The sequence below is a fragment of the Nyctereutes procyonoides genome, unplaced genomic scaffold, assembly GCF_905146905.1.
Source record: "Nyctereutes procyonoides isolate TBG_1078 unplaced genomic scaffold, NYPRO_anot_genome, whole genome shotgun sequence".
NCBI classification, from domain to species: domain Eukaryota; kingdom Metazoa; phylum Chordata; class Mammalia; order Carnivora; family Canidae; genus Nyctereutes; species Nyctereutes procyonoides.
This window is the reverse complement of record NW_026575020.1, coordinates 30,766,784-30,785,787: the sequence shown is the minus strand read 5'-3', so window position 1 is coordinate 30,785,787 and position 19,004 is coordinate 30,766,784. Positions and strand designations below refer to the sequence as shown.

The window sequence follows — 19,004 nt, the reverse complement described above, 5'->3', positions numbered from 1 at the left end:
GAGGAGTCGCCTTGTCTCCCTCCTACCTGGGAAGGGCCAAGGTGGGTCTCTGGATGGGTCAGGAAGCCTCCTTGCCTGCAGAGGAGCACACATCTGCGGGAAGGAACACGGTTCGTGAGAGGCTGAGCTGCCTGGCATTGCCCACCCTCCCTGCAGCCCCACTCTGGATGCCCTGGGCCCCCAAACAGCCCCACCCACTCAAAGACTCTCCCTTCTGGGCCTAAAACCTCGTCCTTAGTGCATGCTGAGGGGAAGGCAGTGGGCCTGCCAACCTACCCTAATAAGACAAGGCCACATCCTGCCGTGTACCCCCCGGGGGAGCAGGAAGGGCCTGGGGCAGGCCTTGGTCCACACACCTGACTTGGGCAGCATGACCATCATGTCATCGGGGAGCCCCACAGTGGGGTAGAAGTCCTGGAAGGCCTTTGCGGCTTGGGGACTTGCTTTCTGGGTCCGGCCTGAGGCACAGCAGGGCCCCTGTGAGCTCCGTGGCTCACAGTGGTGAGGGGGGGGAGGGGAGGTCTCCTGTGGCTCATAGAAGGGAGGGGAGGAAGGTGGAGGTCTCCTGTGGTTCACAGAGGTAAGGGGAGAGGAGGGGGGTGGAAGTCTTCTGTGGCTCACAGACGGGAGGAGAGGGGGGAGGAGTTCTCCTGGTCTCAGTGCTCCTCCTTGAAAGTTGCCATCAGGTCTACCATCCAAATTGGGCAGGCTGTGCAATGCATAAAAGTGCCTGCCTGGCTGAGGGACCAAGGCGACTGGAAGGCACCGAAAGGGGTGTCCTTTCCTAGGTCATAACCAGGTGTCTGGGAGGTTGGGATGACCTCGCTGTTCCCCAGGGTCACATCCCCCCGGGCCCCATAGCCCTCAGGCTCCCAACACCAGCCTCCAGCCATTGCCCCGACCCCATCTGCCAAGGTTCAGAAATGAAGGCAAAATAGGATCTCAGCCCCCACTGAGCTCTCAGACAGGGGAGGATGGATCCCCACCCTCAAAAGGTCAGGCCAGGCCCTCAGTGCCCCTCGAGTTAAGTCCTACCCAGGCAAAGATTGGGGTTCCTGCCATCCCCTCCCGGTCCTTCTTGGCTTGAACTTAGGGGTGATGGTGGGGGAAGCGGGTTCTAAAGGGGTGGGGCCCCGGGGGAGACAGGGAGGGTGTCCAGTGAGGCCTGGCCGGGGCAGAGGGGGTGTCTGGTGGGCCCAGTAGGGAAGGTGGGCAGCGGGGCCTCACTGTAGAGCTGGACCATGGTGCTGAGCGCCCCCTCCAGCTCCTTATAGATGTAGAGCACGGCGAAGGTGTCATAGTCTGTGTCTGCCACGCGCACGTCCAGGTAGCCCAGGGCTGCGGAGGCGGTGGCCAGTGGCCTGGAGAAGCGCGCAGGGCCCAGGTGCAGCCTCCCCCCCCCGCCCCCACAGCCGCCCCTACCTCGGGGGAAGAGGGAGGGGGAGGGCAGGAGCCAGGGATCGGGCTGGTCCCAGGCAGGAGGCCACCCCAGGTCACCCTGCAGAGAAGCTGTCAGGGATCCCTTGAGGTGGGTGGGCGGGACCTACCTGGGACTCTGAAGTGCCCCTCAGAGCCCACCCTCAGGTACTCAGCATCCAGCTGGTGACAGCCGTCAGCCCTGGGGGGACAAACCCAGTGCTTGCCCTCAGCTGCTTGCCTGGACCCCTGCCCCCACCACCTGGCCCGGCCCACTCACCGAGGGAACTCCATGTGGACACTGAGGTTGCCCCCTGGCATGGCCCTGATAGTCCTGCTGGACATGAGCAAGTGGTCCTTCTTGCCCAGGAAGACCTTGCAGTCGGAGACCATGGAGACCACGTACCAAAGGCCTGAGAACTGCAAGGCAGATCTATGGCCGGCTTTGCCCAGCACCCTGGGCCCCAAAGCCACATGACCATACAGGCTTGTCCGGAACCACACAGCCGGGGGTCCCCCAGTGCCCAGCTCTTGGCATGAGCCCCTGTTCTTCCACCTTCCCCGGGCGGGTTACATGACCTCAGTCCCCCCCAAATGGGAAGTGGGTCAGTGACCACCCTGCAGGGTTGGTCAGCAGTGAACAGAGAGAGTCCTGGGGCTCTCAGACAAGGCACAGGACAAGGGCCCATGGGCTTGGCCCCCCCACCTGCCCACGGCACAGTGCAGGGGTCACTGTTACCTTTTTGGAATCAAAATCTGGCTGTACCAGGACCTCAGCCCAAGCCCCGGACAGCCAGAGCAGCACTAGGACCTGGCCCAGCAGGACACACCTCATCGCCATGCCGTCCTCCACCTGACACCTAATCTGAGCCTGGGATGCCGGCTTTATAGCACAGTCCAGCTGGGCTTAGGCTGGAGCAGTCGGCAGCCAAAGGCACGTGGCCCTGGAAACTCTGGCCCCTTTGTCCATTGTCTGACACAGTCACTCGAGATCCCCCACCAGCCCCAGAGGTCATTTCCTGGAGGGCTCCAGAGAGGCGGACTTGCACCTCTCACCTCTCCCAATCCCGTCTGAGCATCTGTCCCCCAGACCCGCCAGCCAGTCACCGAGGACCAAGCAGGGACCTGGTCTTGGCCTCCAGCCACCTCCATACTGGCTGGGGCTCGGGGCCCAGGGTGAGTAAGGCTGTTCTACCAGCAGGCCCCCACTCAGGGTCTGGGTCCCCAAAGTCCTCACTTGTTCCTCCCCATGCAGGAGTGAAGTCACCATTGGCCAGCCCAGCGGTGACAGAGGCCTGGGTATGTCTGCCTCTAGACCCCGCTGCCCCCCAGAGGGTGGAGCTGAGCTGCCACTTAGGGTGGATTATGGTGTCACACCACCTTATCAACAGTTGCATAAGCAAGTGGGGGAGGGTGTCGCCAGGATGGCGCCACAGGCTGGTGGGGGCTCCCTGGCAAGGCCTCCACAGTGACCTCCCGTGTGCACCAGACTCCACTTGAGAAGCACCTCGTGGCTTCCGGGCGCACCACTGATGGGGCAAGCGTCCGGGGAAGGGCAGTGCTGCTCAGTGCTCCAGACTGGAAGGGCCTATGGGGTCAGAGAAAGACCGTCCTCCCCCAGCTTGTCCCCCAGTGGGGAGGGGGGCAGGGTTGAGGGCTTCTGAGAGCTGCCTTCTCTGGGTTTCAGGAGATGCCAGCTCTTGCCAGCTCAAGGCCAGGCCCCAGGATCACTGCGGAGAACATGGTGAAAATCTTCCCTTGAAAACATCTACAAAACAGGCATCTGATAAAGGACTTAAATCCTGAATCTATAACGAACTCTCAAGATACAATGATAAGAAAAACAAGCAACTCGCGTTAAAAAAAGAAAAAAAAAACAGGCAAAAGATTTGGAAAACCACCTCACCGAAGACATCCAGGCGGAAAATAAGCACGTGAGCCCTGTGTGTGAGTACGGGTACACGCCAGGGGACAGCAGTCTGGGACTGCTTACAGCTCTAGAGCCGCCCGTACCCGCCACCGGGCTGGCTCGGGTTTGGTGGATCCTCAGAAAGGGCAACATCCCTGTCCTAGGACAATCTGACAACCGCACACCTCGGTATTGACATGGGAACATTTGCCAACACCTGCATGTGGATGTTCGGGGGCTTTATTCACAACTAGCCGAAGGCCGAAGCCCCTGAGCATCTCCTGTGGCCAGGTGGCTGGACGGGGCCTCCGTGGCAGGAGGAGCCGAAAAGAAACCGTCCACCTGGGGAGGTGCACTCACTCAGATCCCAGGTGCACCCCTGAGTGAAAGAAGCCTTTCTGGGAAGACCCCAGTGAGGACTCCTTCCTAGGACCTCCCAGAATAGGTCCCTACAAAGCTGCTTGGGGGTGGCAGGGTGGGGGTGCAGGCATGGCAGCCCGCAGAGGGGCACGCAGACCCTTTTGGAGCCAGGACAGTGGTGGCCACATGTCTGCGTCCATCTACTCCCACAGAGCTGTATGGCAAAGAGTGAGTTCTGCTGGGTGTAAATTCTACCTTGTTTTACACGCATATATAGGAGCTACAGATACATGTAAGATCTTCCCCCAAACATATGGGTGAGGGACAGGAAAGCCAGAGGGGTGCCGAGATCCCCCTGCCCCAAGGCCAGAGCTCCACAGAAAGTGTGGGGCCAGGAGACACGCGGACAGCAGCCACAGGCCTTCTGGGCCAAGCTGAAGCATCCACCCTTCCCAGGGTCAGTGAGGGCCAAGGGACTGACTGCCACAGCCTACGGACCCCTCAGGAGCCTCCGAGGTGAAGGGAGCCAGCCAGCCCATGTCCCTGGAAGGGTCTTCAATGCAGTGCAGCCACCTTTTTACTCTGTCCACACAGTGGGCAGAGCAAACCTTAGGGAGCATAAACCTGGTGTATCCCTGCTTAAAATTCTCCAGAGTCATCATGGCACCAAGAGTGAAACCCAGGCCCCAGCCCCCAGCACCCCCAGCCTCTAGCCTTGCCCCCAGCCCCTAGCCCACCCACCCTGTGACCCTTCCAGCACCAGCCCTGGAGCCAGCCTTTCCCTGCGCGGCTTGTGGCCTCTGCCTCCTCCACAGCCCTCCTCAGACCCCAGCCTACACCCCACCTCTGGCCTCTTTCCTCCAAGCTCTGAGTTTAATCCATATTTTCCTCTGTGGTGACTTTCTGTCCCTGCTGCACACTATATACGCCATGGACTTGGTGACAATGAGAGCAGCAGGTGGCCTATCAGCTTCTGACTCCCCAGCTCTGGCCCCAGAAGGTGCTCAGTTCATAGCTGCACATAAAGAGCATGAAGTCACATAGCCCATCACTGAGGCTGCAGCACAGGGTGCATGATGGCATCAGCCTGCCCGGTCTTTGCAGTGGGCACTCAGGCCACAGCCTCACCCCTGTCACCCCCAGAGTCCAGCACGGGGATGGTTGCCAGTGCCTCCGGTGCTCCTGCTGGTCCCTGCCGCTTGGGGGCTCTGTGGCGGGGCTCCCCACATGCCTACAGAGCCAGGGAGGCCTGAGGTGGGGCATCTGGCCCACAGGCAGCATGGTGCTCCTGGGACTGCAGGTGGGCTCTGCTGCAGAGTGGCCTCGACGCAGCTGCCAACACAGGATAAACACAGGAACAAGGGCTGGCCGGCGCCAGGCCGCAGACGAATGGGGGAGAGGGACCTGTCTGGGAGGCTGCCTCCCCTAGGAATCCACGGAACAGGTGCAGAACAGGCGAGTCCTCAACCAAAGGGAGGTCAGGGCTGCCGGAGCTTTGGGGCTCCCAGACAGCAGACATCATTGTCGCTGGAGGCTGATCCTGGTCGTCCCTGCCCTCTAGGGAGACGAGGTGCACAAAGGAGCAGATCCCCCTGCCCCAGGGCCACGGGCTGGGTGGCATCCAGCGAAGGCCACCCTGGCCCTCCTAAGCAGCTCTTCACTCAGGGCTACCCCAAGGGGCTCAGCCACTTTCCCCCAAAAGCTCTGAGAGCAGGTCACCAAGCAGGCTGTCTGCCCCGTCAGGGCTGGTCCACCCTCAGGTGTGAAAAGAAGCAGGGAAGGTGAGCTCCCCAAAGCTGGGGCCACGCCCTGGTCTTTTCTTGCCCTGCAAACATCCTCTCCAGCTCCAAGGGCCAGGCCAAATTGAGCAGAGATGCCTTGAGGGGTGCCCCCCACTTGTGGGTGGAGGAACAGGCCCTGCAGACGGTCAAGGAAGGCCATGGCCATGACAAGGCCACCTCCTCCCCTCCCAGAGGGAAGCAGGGCCGGCAAGCTCCTCCCCTGCGGGGTTTGTGGAGGGGTGGGCTCCTCATGTCCAGCTGAAAGCCTCTCCATCCAGCTGAAGCACAACTGCCCAGGACGAAGGAACCAGAGCTCCTCCAAGCACCCTCACCTGCTCCTGCCCTTGTGTCCAGCTCAGGGCAGCAGTCACTGTCATCCAGGCACCAGCACTGGTGGGCAAGCTGGTCCTGGCTGACTGCCCTGCCTCTTCCCCTCCCAGCACCACACTGTGAAGACTAAGGGGCACAGGTGTGGAGAGCTGCCCCCTCGCCCCACGGTCCCTCTGGTCTGCCCTGGGGTTTGAGCCCCGAGAGGAGGAAGGCCGCAACTCGGGGGCTGGCTGGAGCTCGTACCTGCAGCTCAGACCCAACACTTCCCCTTGGAGGTTCTTGTTCCATCCCGCTCACCAGCCCACAGGGCTGCCCCAGTTCCCACTCGCTTGGTTCCCTACCTCCCTGCTAACCCAGGAGCCCCAACATCCTTCAGTAAACTCTCTTGGCTGTGGTTGGTCAGGGCTGTTGACCATCTCCCCCAGGCCCAGCCCAGCCAGGTTTCTGCTCCCACAGTACTTCTTAATCCCAGACCACTGTCCTCAGGGGAAGAGAAAGAATCTCCAGGGCTTTCGAGTCTCCACCCTGCTGACCACAGAGAGAGCCCAAACAGTGTGGACGATGTCAAGGGCCCCTGGGCCCCCTGCCCAGTTGGGCTCTGCCCCAGGGAGCCCCAGCAGGAGCTGGGAGGGGAATTGAGGTTCCTGTGTGCTGGCCAGGTCCCCCCTGTGGTCCCCGGGACCTCACCTGCACACAGTGCCCCTCTACATACTGGAACCGGTCCCTCCTCCACCCTGTGACCTGGGGTGCTCTGCTCGGCCGCTCTGAGCTCTAGCCTCCTGCCCTGGCCCTCAGAGTCTCCTATGCTCACCCTCATCTGGGTAAACACACTGTGTACTTTCTCCTAACTTGCCTGTGTCCTCCATGTCCCTCCAGGAAATGGATCAGGGCTGGGCACATCTGCAGGGCTTCAGGAGGGGTCCTGCCCTCACCCTCACCTGGAACCACCTGGAATCCAAACCAGGCAACTGCCCTCAGTGCTCCTGTCCCTCAGTTATCATCCGTACCCTAGTTACGGGCTGTGGGCCACCCAGGGACCCTGCCCCAGCTTTCAGCTTCAGTATACAGGGTGTGGCTCCTGGGGTGGGGTGTCATGCATTTGACGGCAGGCCTGAGAGCCCTCAGCCATGTGGACACTTGCAGGGCTCAGGGGGTGGCCTCAACCACCCAGGACCACACTTCCTGCCTCCAATCAGCCTCTGCTTCAGGCCTTGGGAATCCTCCCATTTGTTGGGGCTCCTTTGCTGGGGCAGCCACACTGATGGGAATGAGAAGAGGGAGGAGGAAAAGTGGGGCAGGGGAGGGGAGGGGTGGAGGGAAGGGAAAGGAAGGAAGGAGGAGAGAGGGAGGGGGAGAGGAGGGGGAAGGGAATGCTACCCTCAGCACTTAACCTGGGCCAGCAGGGCAGGCCTGTGTCCAACTGCGTGTGATGACTGTGATTCTCCGAAGGACCCCAGATGGGAGTGGAAGGGTGCGGAGGGGTGCTGCATGTTGGAGAAGGGCAGGAGCACACAGACTGGCTGAGGTGGAGTGTCTGCACTTTCTTGGGCCCCCTTCTCATGGGGAGAAGCTGAGTTGTGAGGAATGGGTGGTGCAATCTCCAGGACAGGGCACGGCCAGGCCAGGCAGGTGCAGGCTGATCCGCCATTAGTGATAGTCTCCTGTGGGGGACCCAGATGCACTGGGAAACGGGGTGGCCTGCTCTCTGCACCATCATGCCCTCCTCTGCCTCTTCCCTTCCTGGGCCCTGGGCCCACCTGCTCACACACTATCTAGGAGGCGGCCTGCGGGAGGCAGGTAGTTGGGAAGACAGAAGCAGCTCTTCGAGCACATGGAGCGTGGGCAGCACAGGACAGCCTTCCTAGGGCGCAGACACCAGTGAAGGTAGTGGGCCTGGGGGCTCAGGACTAGGTGGCCATCTCCCAAGTTGACCCCGGCTCTGCTGGCCTGCAGGGGAGCCAGCGACAGGAAGGATCATCGTCCAGGCCCACCAGGGGGAGATGGTCACTGCCTCTCCCACAGGAGATCCACCCTCTGCAACTTACCCGGAGGGCTGGGGCTCAGGACAGCCCCTCCCACATCCTTCTCCATAAAATAATGTCTCCAGTCCTTGTTAGTCAGACTTGTCTGCGGTTTTGCTTTGGCTTGCACATTATAATTGCAATTCTCTGCAATTCACCAATAAACTCATATTTGCTGGTAAAATAACTTTTATTTTTAAGGTCAACATGACCATTTAGTGACAAGCCAGAGCCTCAAAGGAGGAATCTGGCCCCTCCCAGAATGCCCAACCTTGCCCCCACCGAGGAAATGTGCCCAGGCCTGGCCTCATCCTCAGGCCAGCAAGTAGCTGGGTCCTCCACTGTGTTTGGGAGCACAGGTGAGTTAGACCTGTCCCAGATCCGCAGGGGATCCGTCTCTGAAGCCATGACCTGCCACCTAAATTGCTGTCCACTGTCCCCCAGGATACCTGGCCAGGACCCAGCCTCATTCCCCTTCTACTGCAAAGGCCATCTGGGTCGCATCTCCCAGACGACCCACCATCACGCAGACCTCCACGTTTACCACTCTCTCAGGCCCCAGCCCCGCCCCTCCTGCCTGCGTGGCCCCGCCCCACCGCCCATTCCGGACAGGCTCCGCCCCCTATCCGCCCTGCCCTTCTGCGCAGGCTCCGCCCCTCTGTTCGCCCCACCCTTCAGCTCAGGCCCCGCCCCCCCGCCCGTCTGCGCAGGCTCCTCCCGCCTGCTCTTCTGGACCCGCCAGCCATGGTGAACCTGGGCCTGTCCCGGGTGGACGACACCGTGGCCGCCAAGCACCCGGTGAGAAGGCCGATCTGGGACGCGGGCCCCGGACCTCAGAAGCTGACCTGAGCGGGGCGGGTGGGGGCTCGGTGGGAGGGATGCCCACGTCAGGGAGGAGGGACCGGACAGGGATGGCGGGGACCCTCCTTGTTAGAGGGATCGATCAGGGCAACCAGGGTGGAGGCAGGTGGGATGTGTCCAAGCCCCCAGGCCTCACGATGAGTGGTCCCCTCCCCGAAGGAGGGCCAGGAGGGCCTGTGAAAGCGGAGGGAGGGGACTGAGCCTCACCCCCGCATCCAGGGTCTGGAGGAGTACACCGCGTGCCAGTCGGAGGCCTTCTTAAAGGGCATTTTCACCTTTATCACAGGTAGGCTGGCGGGCTTGGGGAGACCGCACCCGCCTGGGACCCCAGACCCCCAACAGGCGGTGTCAGTGGGCCATCCTCAGACTCAGATGCTGGGAGCCTGCCCGGTGCTGGGTCACTCACCCGCCCATAGGGCTGATGGGGACCTTGACTCTCGGCAGGCACAGGTGCAGCCGTCGGCCTGCAGATGCTTATTCAGAGGAGGTTTCCGTACCCCTTCCAGTGGCACGTGCTAGTGGCCGTGGGTGGGTACTCCAGGGCTGCTGCCAGAGGGGATGCAGGTCTGCTGGGGATGGGAGGCTGTGGTCTGGCCCCTCCCGACCTCCTGGGATGTGGTCCCAGTTCTGGGGGGGGGGGGGGAGTCCTGCCAAGCCCACCACCACCACCTGCCGGGAAGAAGCCTGTGCCCAGGTCCCCATCCCCTGAGAAGTCCAGAGACCCAGGCCCACCCCCCACACCACCCGCCACCCCCCCACCCCACTCCCCAGTCACAGGCTCAATGGCCAGCTACTGGGTGACCCGAGTGGAGTCGCACAGATGCAGCAATCTCTGGCTCTTCCTGGAGACAGGGCAGCTCCCCAAGGACGGGGGCACAGGTGAGAGGCCAGGGCAGCGGGAATCAGAACCCGAGACTCTAGTGCCAGGCAAGCCTGGGGCCCAGGGTGCAGGCTGCACAGGCCTCTCTGCTCCAGCCTGTCCAACCTGGAGGGGCAGGAGTGGGTGGCCTTCTGACCTCCTATGCAGGAGGGGCAGGGGAGTCCAGAATGTGGAGTGTGGCCCCCGAGGGTGGCATACAGCAAGCGTCCTTCTTGGTCGAGGCCTGGTGAACAAGCTTAAGCTGTGGTTCCAGCTGTGTCCCTTTGCCTCCTACAGATCAGCGCAGCTAGGACAGCTCCAGCTGGGAGCAGAAGACCTGGGGCCAGAAACTTCTAGAACACAGCCCTAAGGGCCTCCGCACCCCACACTCCCCCGTCCCCCTCACATAGGCCCTCCTCACACCCTAAGGGGTGACCCAGCGGTGTCCCCTACATACGTGCATGGCCAGGTCTGCCAACCCTGAGCAAACCTTTGCTCATGCCCCTGCCCAGATCAGACCAGAGAGGCCATCCCTGCGGTGGTTGGCCTCCCATAGGGCAGTAGGAAGCATGGTGGACACTGAGAAATGGACAAGACCAGAGAGACCCTGGGCACTTGGTAGAAGGGACTTCTGCATGCCCTGGGGCCTGATACTCCCTGTCTGGTCCCCGCATGTCCCACACTCAGAGGGGACAATGGCTTCGGGGGGGTTGCTGGACAAATAAATGTGTTGCCTTTTTCCTCCTAAGTTCTGAAACACTAAACATCAGAGCAGTAAGAAGCTGAGAGACACATGTCACCTCAGCACCATACAGCGGACACTGAGGACCTGCCAGGGCAGTTCTGACACGGCCCCAGAATCAGTTCTGCAGGCCCTCTGGGCTGCAGATGACCACCCGCAGGGCCTTTCCAGGTGGGGTCTGCTTCCACGAATCTAGGCATGGAGGAGCAAAGCAGAAGGTGTGTGTCCAGTTCACGCCTGGCCCTCAAGAGGCAAGAGACAGGAAGTGGCCATGCGTACCTGCCTACCATTCCAAGCACACCTACCAGATAAGTCACTTCTCTCCAAGGGAGGAGGAAGTGAGGGGTGGAGGGAGGCCAGAGCTAGCTCACTGGAGTCCTCTCTGCACAGAAGAGGTCCCCTGCACACGTGCATGGCCAGGTCTGCCAACCTTGAGCAAACCTTTGAAGAAGTCCTCTCTGCTCCTGAGTGGGCATGACTACATACCCCACCTCTGATAGAGGAAGAGGCGGAGCACATAAAACCTAGCAAATCCATCGTCCCATACAATGGCCTTCCCAGTCACACTGAAGGCAGACGACACAGGACCACGCTGCTCCAGCCCCAGCTCAACTCCTGCACCTCTTGGCCTGGCCAGTCATCCAAAAGAATACTGAGCACTGACTATGGACCAGGGAACGTATTAGTGGGAAGGCAAAATGATAGGAAGCCCAAGATAATCATGGTGCAAGCAAGCTGGAGCTGGAGTGGTCTGGGGCAGACAGGTGGTCAAGGACTGTGCCACCTCCTGATGGCCTCTATTCCAGATCTGCCTCACGGTCCCAGGCAGCTGTGCCAGCTCCAGCCATCCTGTCTTCATCCCAGTGACTAGGGAGGAGGACAGTTGACTCCACCTGCACTTACACTCCCTCGGCCAAAACAAAGTCGTGGTACCCCTGGTGCCAGGGAGCCTAGGGAGACAGCCTTGTTCTGGGAGGCCATGTGTCCCACTAAAATACAGGAGTTGTATATCTGAGGAAAAAGGGAGCACTGATACTCCCAGGCAGAGAGCTGCCATAAGACTCAAGCATCCAGAGGACAATCCCAAGGCTAGCCAGGGAAGGGGTTGGGGTGGGCCAGGTCCAGATCTCCAGGGCTCCCTGAACTGGACATTGAGAACCTCGGCCCCCGTCACAATGGGCCAAGATTCCAGCGACAATCTGAGCCGCACAGGGTTCTGCTGAGCAGGCCCAGCACAGGGAGGGCGGGAGGTGTAGAAGGTCCCTGGAGGACCCTGATGGCCACCATGAAGATGCGAAGTGAGGCAGATATGGAAGAGCAGATCCAGGAGCTGAAGACAATCACTCGGCTCCAAGGTGAGCCCATCCCCAGGGGACCAGCCTATCTGGTCTCCTCCTGGTCTCAGGGGCTTTAGCAAGTCCAGGGCAAACAAGGGACAGTGGCCATTCCCCTACGCACTCCCCCCACGAAGCACACTTCAGAGAAGGGACCAAAGGGGCATGCCATGCAGGGGGCTTCAAGGAGATCTGTGAGCCAGAGGGGACTGGCCTGCTTCCCTGGTGGTGGGTCTGGAAGGGCTCACAGGACGTGCCATCTCTGGCTGCCACCTCACCCTTCCCACAGCCATCTACCAGGAGCCATCCCAATAAGCACTGTTGAGCAGTGAAGCCAGTGACCCTAAGGGGGTGGGAGGAAGGACCCTGGCTGCAGAGGCAGCATTCCTGTGCCCACCCCCCTTGGGCCTCCCTGATGTGGAGCCTCCCCAGCTCAGGAATCCGCTGGCGAGGCCAGCCTGTAGCCCACATTCTGCGCCCCCTGCCTGCACCCACCACCTCCTCCAGAGCAACGTTGGGCCCTGCAAATCCAAGCCGTAAAAGAGAAGACCGTCAAGAATAAAAATATGCTGGCTCTCCTGCGCAGCAACATCCGCCGTGGGACCCAGGACTGGGTTTTGGCCAACAATGTGAGCAGTGTGGCCCCCTCCCTGCTGTCCGCTGGCGGGGATGGGGGTGGCAGGGCATGCAGGTGCTCAAACAATCCCACACACAGGCGGAGGGGACGCACCTCCTCTTCTTCACTCCCCTAACCTGTCCGGATCCTGGCGGCATCTCGGGGAAGGGTTTCCCGGGACCTGTGATCCTGGCTCCAGTCACTCCCAAAAGCCTGGCAGGCAGGGTGGGCCTGACTGGGGTCCTTTTCGGGGGGCTACCCCCTACAGATCAGGGCCCTCGGGCCATCTGGCTACGGAGGGGAGGCCTGGGCCCTCCTCTGCAGGCTCCCACCACCTCTAAGCTGGGAGGCTGGATGGGGGCCTCAATGCTGGGCCCGCGGAGAGTGCCTGAGGCTAGGGTACCCGAGAGACCAGGGCACCCCCCAGCTCAGCAGCCCTCAGCCTCGCCCAGCCAGCACCCCCACCACCACTAAAATGACGTCGCGGGGCCAGTGGCGGGCCTAGCGAGGGCCCGACCCCAGGGATCCCGCCGCGCCAGCCTCTTGCGCACCCACGAGCGGGCCATGCCGTCCCCGACCCAGGTGGCGCGGGAGAAGCTGCGCAAGTATGTCTTCGACCTCGTGAACGTGCACAACGTGCTCATCCACCTGGCGCGGCAGCGGGGGCAGAAGCTGGAGACCGTGCAGCTGGAGTTGTCCACCTTGAGGCAGCCTGACGCCACCAAGGAGTTGCGCGTGCTCCAGGTGGAAGGCGGGGCGGGGCTCTGTCAAGGGGCAGGGTTTCCGATGACAGGTGGGACGTTTGGAGGGGCGGGGTCAGATGAAAGACCACACACACACACACACACCCTCCCACCCTCCTAGCCTCCTGGGTCAGCCTCCCAGTGGCCATCCAGGTGGTCTGTCCCCAAGCACCGTGTGCCCTCGGGCCACCCCCAGATTATCCACCAGCTGGAGAACAACATTGAAAAGACCATGATAGGGGGGTCCCTGGGTGGCTCAGCGGTTTCACGCCTGCCTTTGGCCCAGGGAGCAATCCTGGAGTCCCGGAATCGAGTCCCGCGTTGGGCTCCCAGCATGGAGCCTGCTTCTCCCCCTCCTCTGCCTGTGTCTCTGCCTCTCTCTCTCTCTATGTCTATCATAAATAAAAATAAATTTTAAAAAAAAGACCATGATCAAGATCACCACAAGTCAGAACATCCACCTGCTGTACGTAGACCTGCTGGATTACCTGAAGAAGGTGAGCCCCTAACCCCACACCTCAGCAGTGCAGGGAAGCTACCTGGCCATGAGTGCAGGAGTCTCAGGCCCCAGCCTAGGTGCAGGGCTAGCATCTCAGCGGGGACAGAGGGCTGAGGCAGGCCGGATACATCAGAATTGTTTGGATTTTCTTTGCATTTATTTGATGGTTGTTATTTTGCCCCATCCTTTGTCATTTGCTTGGCTTCTGAGGGCAAAAAATGGGCCCTGAACCCTCAGAAAGAGCCCTAACGTCCTAGAGGGCCAGCCACCTGTGAGCAGGCCCGTAACCCTGGGCTTGCTGTCCACCTCTTCCAAGCCAGCCACCCTTCCCCCAGCAGGAGAGACCTGCAGTACAGCCCCACTGTGGGGAGGAGGAGGACCTGGGACAGGAGGGCTGGCCAGTGGTGCCCTGGTGCTGTGAGAAGCAGTGTGGCAGGCGGGGCAGGCAGTGTGGCAGCCTCATCCTGAGGCTGGCATGGGGGGAGCCCTGGAGGGCAGTGTATCCAAGGAGGTGACAGGTGGACATGTGGTTTAGGAGGGTGGGAGTGGGATGGGTAGGCATTGCAGCTCCTCCTGGCTGAAGTCCCAGCCCCCAGCTTCTGCCTGTAGCCCACAGAGGCAGGTGTTATGATCCTCCCGCCTGTCCCTCTTGCTGGAGGCCCTGCCACCTCACTGTCCTGGGCCCACCTCCTCACACCCCTTCTCCTCCGGCTATACTCCTGGGTCCAGCCGTCCTTCATTTGGGAGCATTATGTCCCCGCACAGGGCCATGTTCTTTTCAGAACACATGCATTGTTTTTCTTAAGCCAACACAGGGCTTGAACTCATGACCCTGAGATCAACACCTGAGCTGAGATCAGGAGTCAGATGCTTAACCAACTGAGACCCCAGGCACCCCCAGTATATATGCATTTTTAAAAAAATAACTCCCATGGTCAGCAATGATTCTACATGATACTTATTAACAGCCAAGTACTAAGACTCAGATATATTGGTATTTATGAACCTCAGGGACACTCAAGAGAGGTTAAGTGGCTTCCCAAGTTCCCAGAGCCAGCTGCTAGGGGCAGCTGTGACTTTGAGCCGAGTCTCTGACCCCACATCCTTGTTTCAAGCCTCCCTGCTCCCTTCAGACAGCAGCCACTCCCCAATAGCAGGCTTCCTGGGCTGCAACCCCTCCCACACAGTGGGACACCCCATCCCTGTCCTCGGGGCTCACAGCCTGGGGTACGTAATTGGGGGCAGGCACGGACCACTCTGGAAGGGCAGCATCTGGCTGGCTGGCCTGTGGCTCCCGAGCCGTCACTTTCTGTGTCCACTTGCTCTGGCCCCTTTCTTTTAACTTTTTTTTTTTTTGAGATTTATTTTAGAGAAAGAGGGTGCACAGTGGGGGGGGGGCGCAGAAGGAGAGGGAGAGCATCTTAAGCAGACTCCACGCCCAGCAGGGCTCAATCTCATGTCATGATCTGAGTCAAAATCACGAGTCAGACGCTGAACCGGCTGAGCCACAGGTGCCCCTGCTCTTGCCCTCTTCAATGCAGGAGGTGGCAGGGTACCCCACAGAGCTGGACAAGCTGCAGAATCTCATGGACGACTACTGCTCAGAACTGTCAGACATGACAGTCATGTCCCAAGATGCCATGATGATCACGGATGAGGTCAAGGTGAGCTGGAGCCATAGGGCCTGGGGTCCTGCAGGGCTCCCTCACATACCCATCTGGCCCAGGGTTTGTAGGAACACCCCCAAACCCATCCTGTCTGCAATTACTAGCTGCCTCACACACACACACACACACACACACACACACACACACACACACACGATGGCCCTGGATGGAGAGGGTCCCACCAGGCAAGGGAGCCTTGAGGTAGACACAAGAGGGAATTCACCCGGCCCTTCACCCGGTCTGTGCCAAGGCCTACTCAAAGCCCCTGCATCATCCTCACGAGGAGAGCAGGGTAAGAAGCCATCCAGTAGTCTGTGAGGAGATATCATACAGCCCTGGGCCAGTGCTGCAGAGGGAGGAGTGGGTGATGTGGGGCCACCCTGGGGCACTCACCTGCTCAGAGAGATGATGCTTGAGTGGAGCTCTGGAGGTCAGGGGCATCCGAATCCTGGAAGACAAAGGAAAACAAAGGTCCCGGGGCATCACCATGCCAAAGGAGACACAAGGGGCCAGAGCAGAGAAGATGCAGAAGAATGGAGCCTGTGAGCCAGTGAGGCCGCAGGGTGGCTCCCCACCCATCCTGAAACTCTGGGACCAGATACAGGGCAATGGGATCAGATCTGTGTTTCAAAAACAGGCTGCAGAGACCCAGGGGAACCAGAGTCCAGATGCTAGTCACCTGGGACAGACCAGTGGTAAAACTGGGTGCCTGAGTGTCAGGGGGCCCAGAGGTCTCTAATGGTCACCCCCTGAGGCCTGGCGCCCAGTCAGATGTGGATGGGGAGGGGGAGAGCAGTATCCAGGACACTTAGGCAGGTGCAGATAGATGATGGCTTCAGCCACCACAGCAGGACACAGGGGAAAACACGGGGTTGGGGAAGACGCCGAGTTCCCTTTAGACACGTGCAAACACTCCCCATGTGAGAGAGTTCTTGGTGGAACTGGCCGAGGAAGCAGGGAGCCTGGGCTGCAGGGAGAATTGGTCATCCCCAAGCTGTGACTGGAGGGGCATCAGGTGAAGGTTCCTCAGAGGTGGGGGGAGGGGGGAGGAAGTTGAGAGGTCGGTGGAGGGCACCCAGTGTTTAGGGGAGGAGGGCACAGCCAAGAGCCTCAGATGTTCCTCCCACATCTAGAAGATGGGGTCTGAATCTGAATACAGGATTCCATGGGGCCTTGGTGAGACATGACCCTGTCCCACCTCCTGGGTCCCCAGATGAACATGAGGCAAGGGGAGGCGATTTTCATCAAGGAACGCAGGACACGGGAGAACTGGCTGAATCAGCAGAAGCAGCTGATTGACAAGATCCATATGAAGGAGACCAATGAGAAGTACCACCGCCGGGTAGGTCCCTGCAGGGTACCCTCTGCAGTGCAAGGACAGCTGGGCGGGCCCCTCCCCAGCAGAGGGGGACTGCTCACCTCACATCCCCCTTCCCTCCAGGGCTGGTGGGACTTGGACTCCCCTCCAATCTGATGGGTACAGAAACTGAAAGGTGAGCGCTCAGCCCTCTGCCACCCCCAGCCAGGGTCCCAAGAGGCCAGCACCAGCTCAGGCCATCCTGTCAGGTCTCTGTGAGGCCAGGGCAACCCTGCCTCCCTGCAGTGCTACCTGCAGAGTGCCAGCAGCCCCAGCCCACACTGCCCTGCACTGCTCCCAGCCTTGGGCTCACTGCCAGGAGCGGCTGGGTCCCCAGCTTTTCAGCTATCCCCTGGAACCCCAGGGCTCAATCACCCAGTGATTCCTCAAAAGAGATAAATCCAGCCTTTTGGGCCCCTGTGCTGCCTCAGAGAAGTACCACAAAGTACCCACATGGACCAGGATGCTTCTAGACAGAAGGGCCAGTGGAGGGGGGAGCAGGTGAAGGACAGGCAGCTTGCTGGTGGCCTCCCCTGATGCCTGGGCATGTACAGAAGTGACTGACGGCCCAGAGCAGAGCTCCCAAGCCACTTCTGCATGCCAGCCTTTCTTCCTTTCCCTTCTGCTCTGCCCAGTGAGGAGAAGAGAGATCTCCAAGGCCGACATCGAATACCAGATAGAAGTCACAGCTTTGGTGGAGAAAGTGAAGTCTGGGGCAGCCCCGGTGGCGCAGCGGTTTAGCGCCGCCTGCAGCCCAGGGCATGATCCTGGAGACCCTGGATCGAGTCCCACGTCGGGCTCCCTGCATGGAGCCTGCTTCTCTCTCTGCCTGTGTCTCTGCCTCTCTCTCTGTCTCTATGAATAAATAAATAAAATCTTAAAAAAAAAAAAAGAAAGTGAAGTCTGCTGTGCGGTGCACTCATTTCTGGGTACTGCCCTCAGGCTCTCCTGGGGTGTGGGTGAAAGGCAGGGAGCCCCTGCCACAGCCCAAGACCCAGCTGAGCCCGTTGAATGAGGGGACATGGAGGTGTGGCCCCTGTGGCAGGGAGCAGAGCACACTCTGGCCTGAGTCGCATTCCAGGGGGCATGCGGAGCCTGCTGGGATCCAGGATCCAAGGGCTGCCTCCTCTGCCGACAACTACATCCCTTCCCAAAGGGCTAGGACTATAGTGAGAAGCCACTTCTGCCTGGCCCTCAGTTTAATCCGATCTGGGCTTATTATTAGTTAAGCCTTAGCAGCCCTGATATAAGCTTGTCCATCCTGAGACAAGTGGCTCCAAGCCAGGCAGTCTTCCAGGGGTGGTCTCCTGGTCTCTGCCTTGGGGCATCTGTCCTCTTTGCCTGAAGCATGGGTCACATGTGGTGACTCGCATCAAGTGCTACACCTGGTGCCTGGCCACGGTCAGCATCATCCCTGACTCAGAAGAGACCAATACTGTGGGGCTTGTGCCCACCTGGCCCACACCTGCTCCTCCCCACACAGGCCCCACCAGGACATCGCTGGCCGGTTCCTGGCTCAGAGAAACACAGAGGACAACCTGGAGCTGCAGATGGAGGACTGTGAGGAGCGGCAGGCACAGCTGGAGGCGCTGATGAAGAAACTGGAAGTAGAGGAGGTGATGCTTAAGTTCCGCCAGACGCCCAGCTCCATCAGGTACCCCGAAATGCCTCTGCATTGTGCCAGGGCCACCCAGCTGGGTCCACAGGTCTACGGACTATGGAGGCCCCAGCAGGGGCTGCCACATGCCCACGTCAGAGCTCTGGAGCCCCTGGATTTAGCGCCCAACTCTGGGTTGAGGCCACCTGGCCATGAGTCTGAGCCACCCCGCTCCCCCTCGCTTCCACAGCTTTAAGTCTATGGAGAAGAGAATGAAGGACATGCTGAAGGAGGAGGAAGAGTGGCTCCAGGTGGCCTACTCCAGCATGGCCAAGAGCCAGAAGCTGCTGTTGACCATCCAGACAGGCATTGACAACCTCTCCATCCGGCTGATTGGCATCCCTCTGCCCACAGCCCAGGTACCGGCTGCAGTGGAATGGCACTGCCGGCATGAGTCCCTGGGAGGACCCAGAGGAGAGACAGGATCCTTTTCCTGGCCTACAGAAAGAAGTGGCGCTCTCTGACAGCCTGAATGTGTTCAGCAAGCTGGCGTACTGCGAAGTGAAGCTCCTGTACCTGGCTGACCAAGTGCAGAATCTGTCCATCAATGAGGAGGTAGTTCTAGGCTGGACGTGCCTACTCATCCCACCTACCCTCAGAGCTGACAGGTCAACACAAAGGTGAAGGATACCCTGGAGTCCTCCACTCTGAAGGAGAAGCAGAACACCAGGATCAGCTTTGAGGACCTGGAAGAGGATATGATAGGTACAGGTTCATGGTTGGAGGGCCAGGCCACCCCCCGGGGTGGGGGCAGATGGCTCTCTGGCCAGACAGCCTGGAGACACAGTGGGAGCCACAGGGATGGAAAAGGGTTATCCCCAGTACCCACGGGATTTTGATTGAGGGAAGTGA

General features: G+C 60.2%; 4 protein-coding genes and 1 long non-coding RNA gene across 5 annotated transcripts; 3 read left to right on the top strand and 2 right to left on the bottom strand.

The window, feature by feature from the left end:
• Window positions 1–58: 58 nt before the first annotated feature.
• Window positions 59–2,251, bottom strand: LCN15 (lipocalin 15). Its single transcript, XM_055307613.1, has 6 exons — window positions 2,156–2,251; window positions 1,697–1,836; window positions 1,548–1,618; window positions 1,228–1,338; window positions 357–458; window positions 59–93 (listed from the first exon to the last, which is right to left on the bottom strand). Exons 1-6 carry the CDS (start codon window positions 2,249–2,251, stop codon window positions 59–61), a joined length of 555 nt encoding a protein of 184 aa, XP_055163588.1.
• A 6,271-nt stretch (window positions 2,252–8,522) lies between these two features.
• On the top strand, window positions 8,523–10,285 carry TMEM141 (transmembrane protein 141). Its single transcript, XM_055330505.1, has 5 exons — window positions 8,523–8,615; window positions 8,898–8,964; window positions 9,123–9,206; window positions 9,450–9,557; window positions 9,835–10,285. The coding sequence occupies exons 1-5, from the start codon at window positions 8,562–8,564 to the stop codon at window positions 9,846–9,848; spliced, it is 327 nt and encodes a 108-aa protein (XP_055186480.1). The 5' UTR covers window positions 8,523–8,561; the 3' UTR covers window positions 9,849–10,285.
• A 2,508-nt stretch (window positions 10,286–12,793) lies between these two features.
• Window positions 12,794–13,093, top strand: LOC129512922 (coiled-coil domain-containing protein 183-like). Its single transcript, XM_055330516.1, has one exon. It carries the CDS (start codon window positions 12,794–12,796, stop codon window positions 13,091–13,093), a length of 300 nt encoding a protein of 99 aa, XP_055186491.1.
• A 256-nt stretch (window positions 13,094–13,349) lies between these two features.
• Window positions 13,350–17,360, top strand: CCDC183 (coiled-coil domain containing 183). The gene is given in 5 exon segments (XM_055330489.1): window positions 13,350–13,469; window positions 15,013–15,135; window positions 16,352–16,480; window positions 16,580–16,631; window positions 17,131–17,360. Coding segments are annotated over 5 exon segments (603 nt in total). The 5' UTR covers window positions 13,350–13,400.
• Window positions 15,131–18,738, bottom strand: LOC129512930 (uncharacterized). Its single transcript, XR_008665108.1, has 3 exons — window positions 18,669–18,738; window positions 16,558–18,096; window positions 15,131–15,586 (listed from the first exon to the last, which is right to left on the bottom strand). It is a non-coding gene; the product is annotated as an uncharacterized LOC129512930 (long non-coding RNA).
• Window positions 18,739–19,004: the final 266 nt, after the last annotated feature.

Bases quoted from the DNA above. Each gene is read 5' to 3' on its own strand.
- LCN15 (XM_055307613.1), bottom strand. From the start codon at position 2,251: ATGAGGTGTGTCCTGCTGGGCCAGGTCCTAGTGCTGCTCTGGCTGTCC. The intron at 1,339-1,547 runs GTAGGTCCCGCC...CCGCCTCCGCAG, and splicing joins GGGGCACTTCAGAGTCCCAG to CCCTGGGCTACCTGGACGTG. The intron at 459-1,227 runs GTGAGGCCCCGC...GCTGTGCCTCAG, and splicing joins CACCATGGTCCAGCTCTACA to GCCGGACCCAGAAAGCAAGT.
- TMEM141 (XM_055330505.1), top strand. From the start codon at position 8,562: ATGGTGAACCTGGGCCTGTCCCGGGTGGACGACACCGTGGCCGCCAAG. The intron at 8,616-8,897 runs GTGAGAAGGCCG...CCCCGCATCCAG, and splicing joins CCGTGGCCGCCAAGCACCCG to GGTCTGGAGGAGTACACCGC. The intron at 8,965-9,122 runs GTAGGCTGGCGG...GACTCTCGGCAG, and splicing joins CATTTTCACCTTTATCACAG to GCACAGGTGCAGCCGTCGGC.
- LOC129512922 (XM_055330516.1), top strand. From the start codon at position 12,794: ATGCCGTCCCCGACCCAGGTGGCGCGGGAGAAGCTGCGCAAGTATGTC.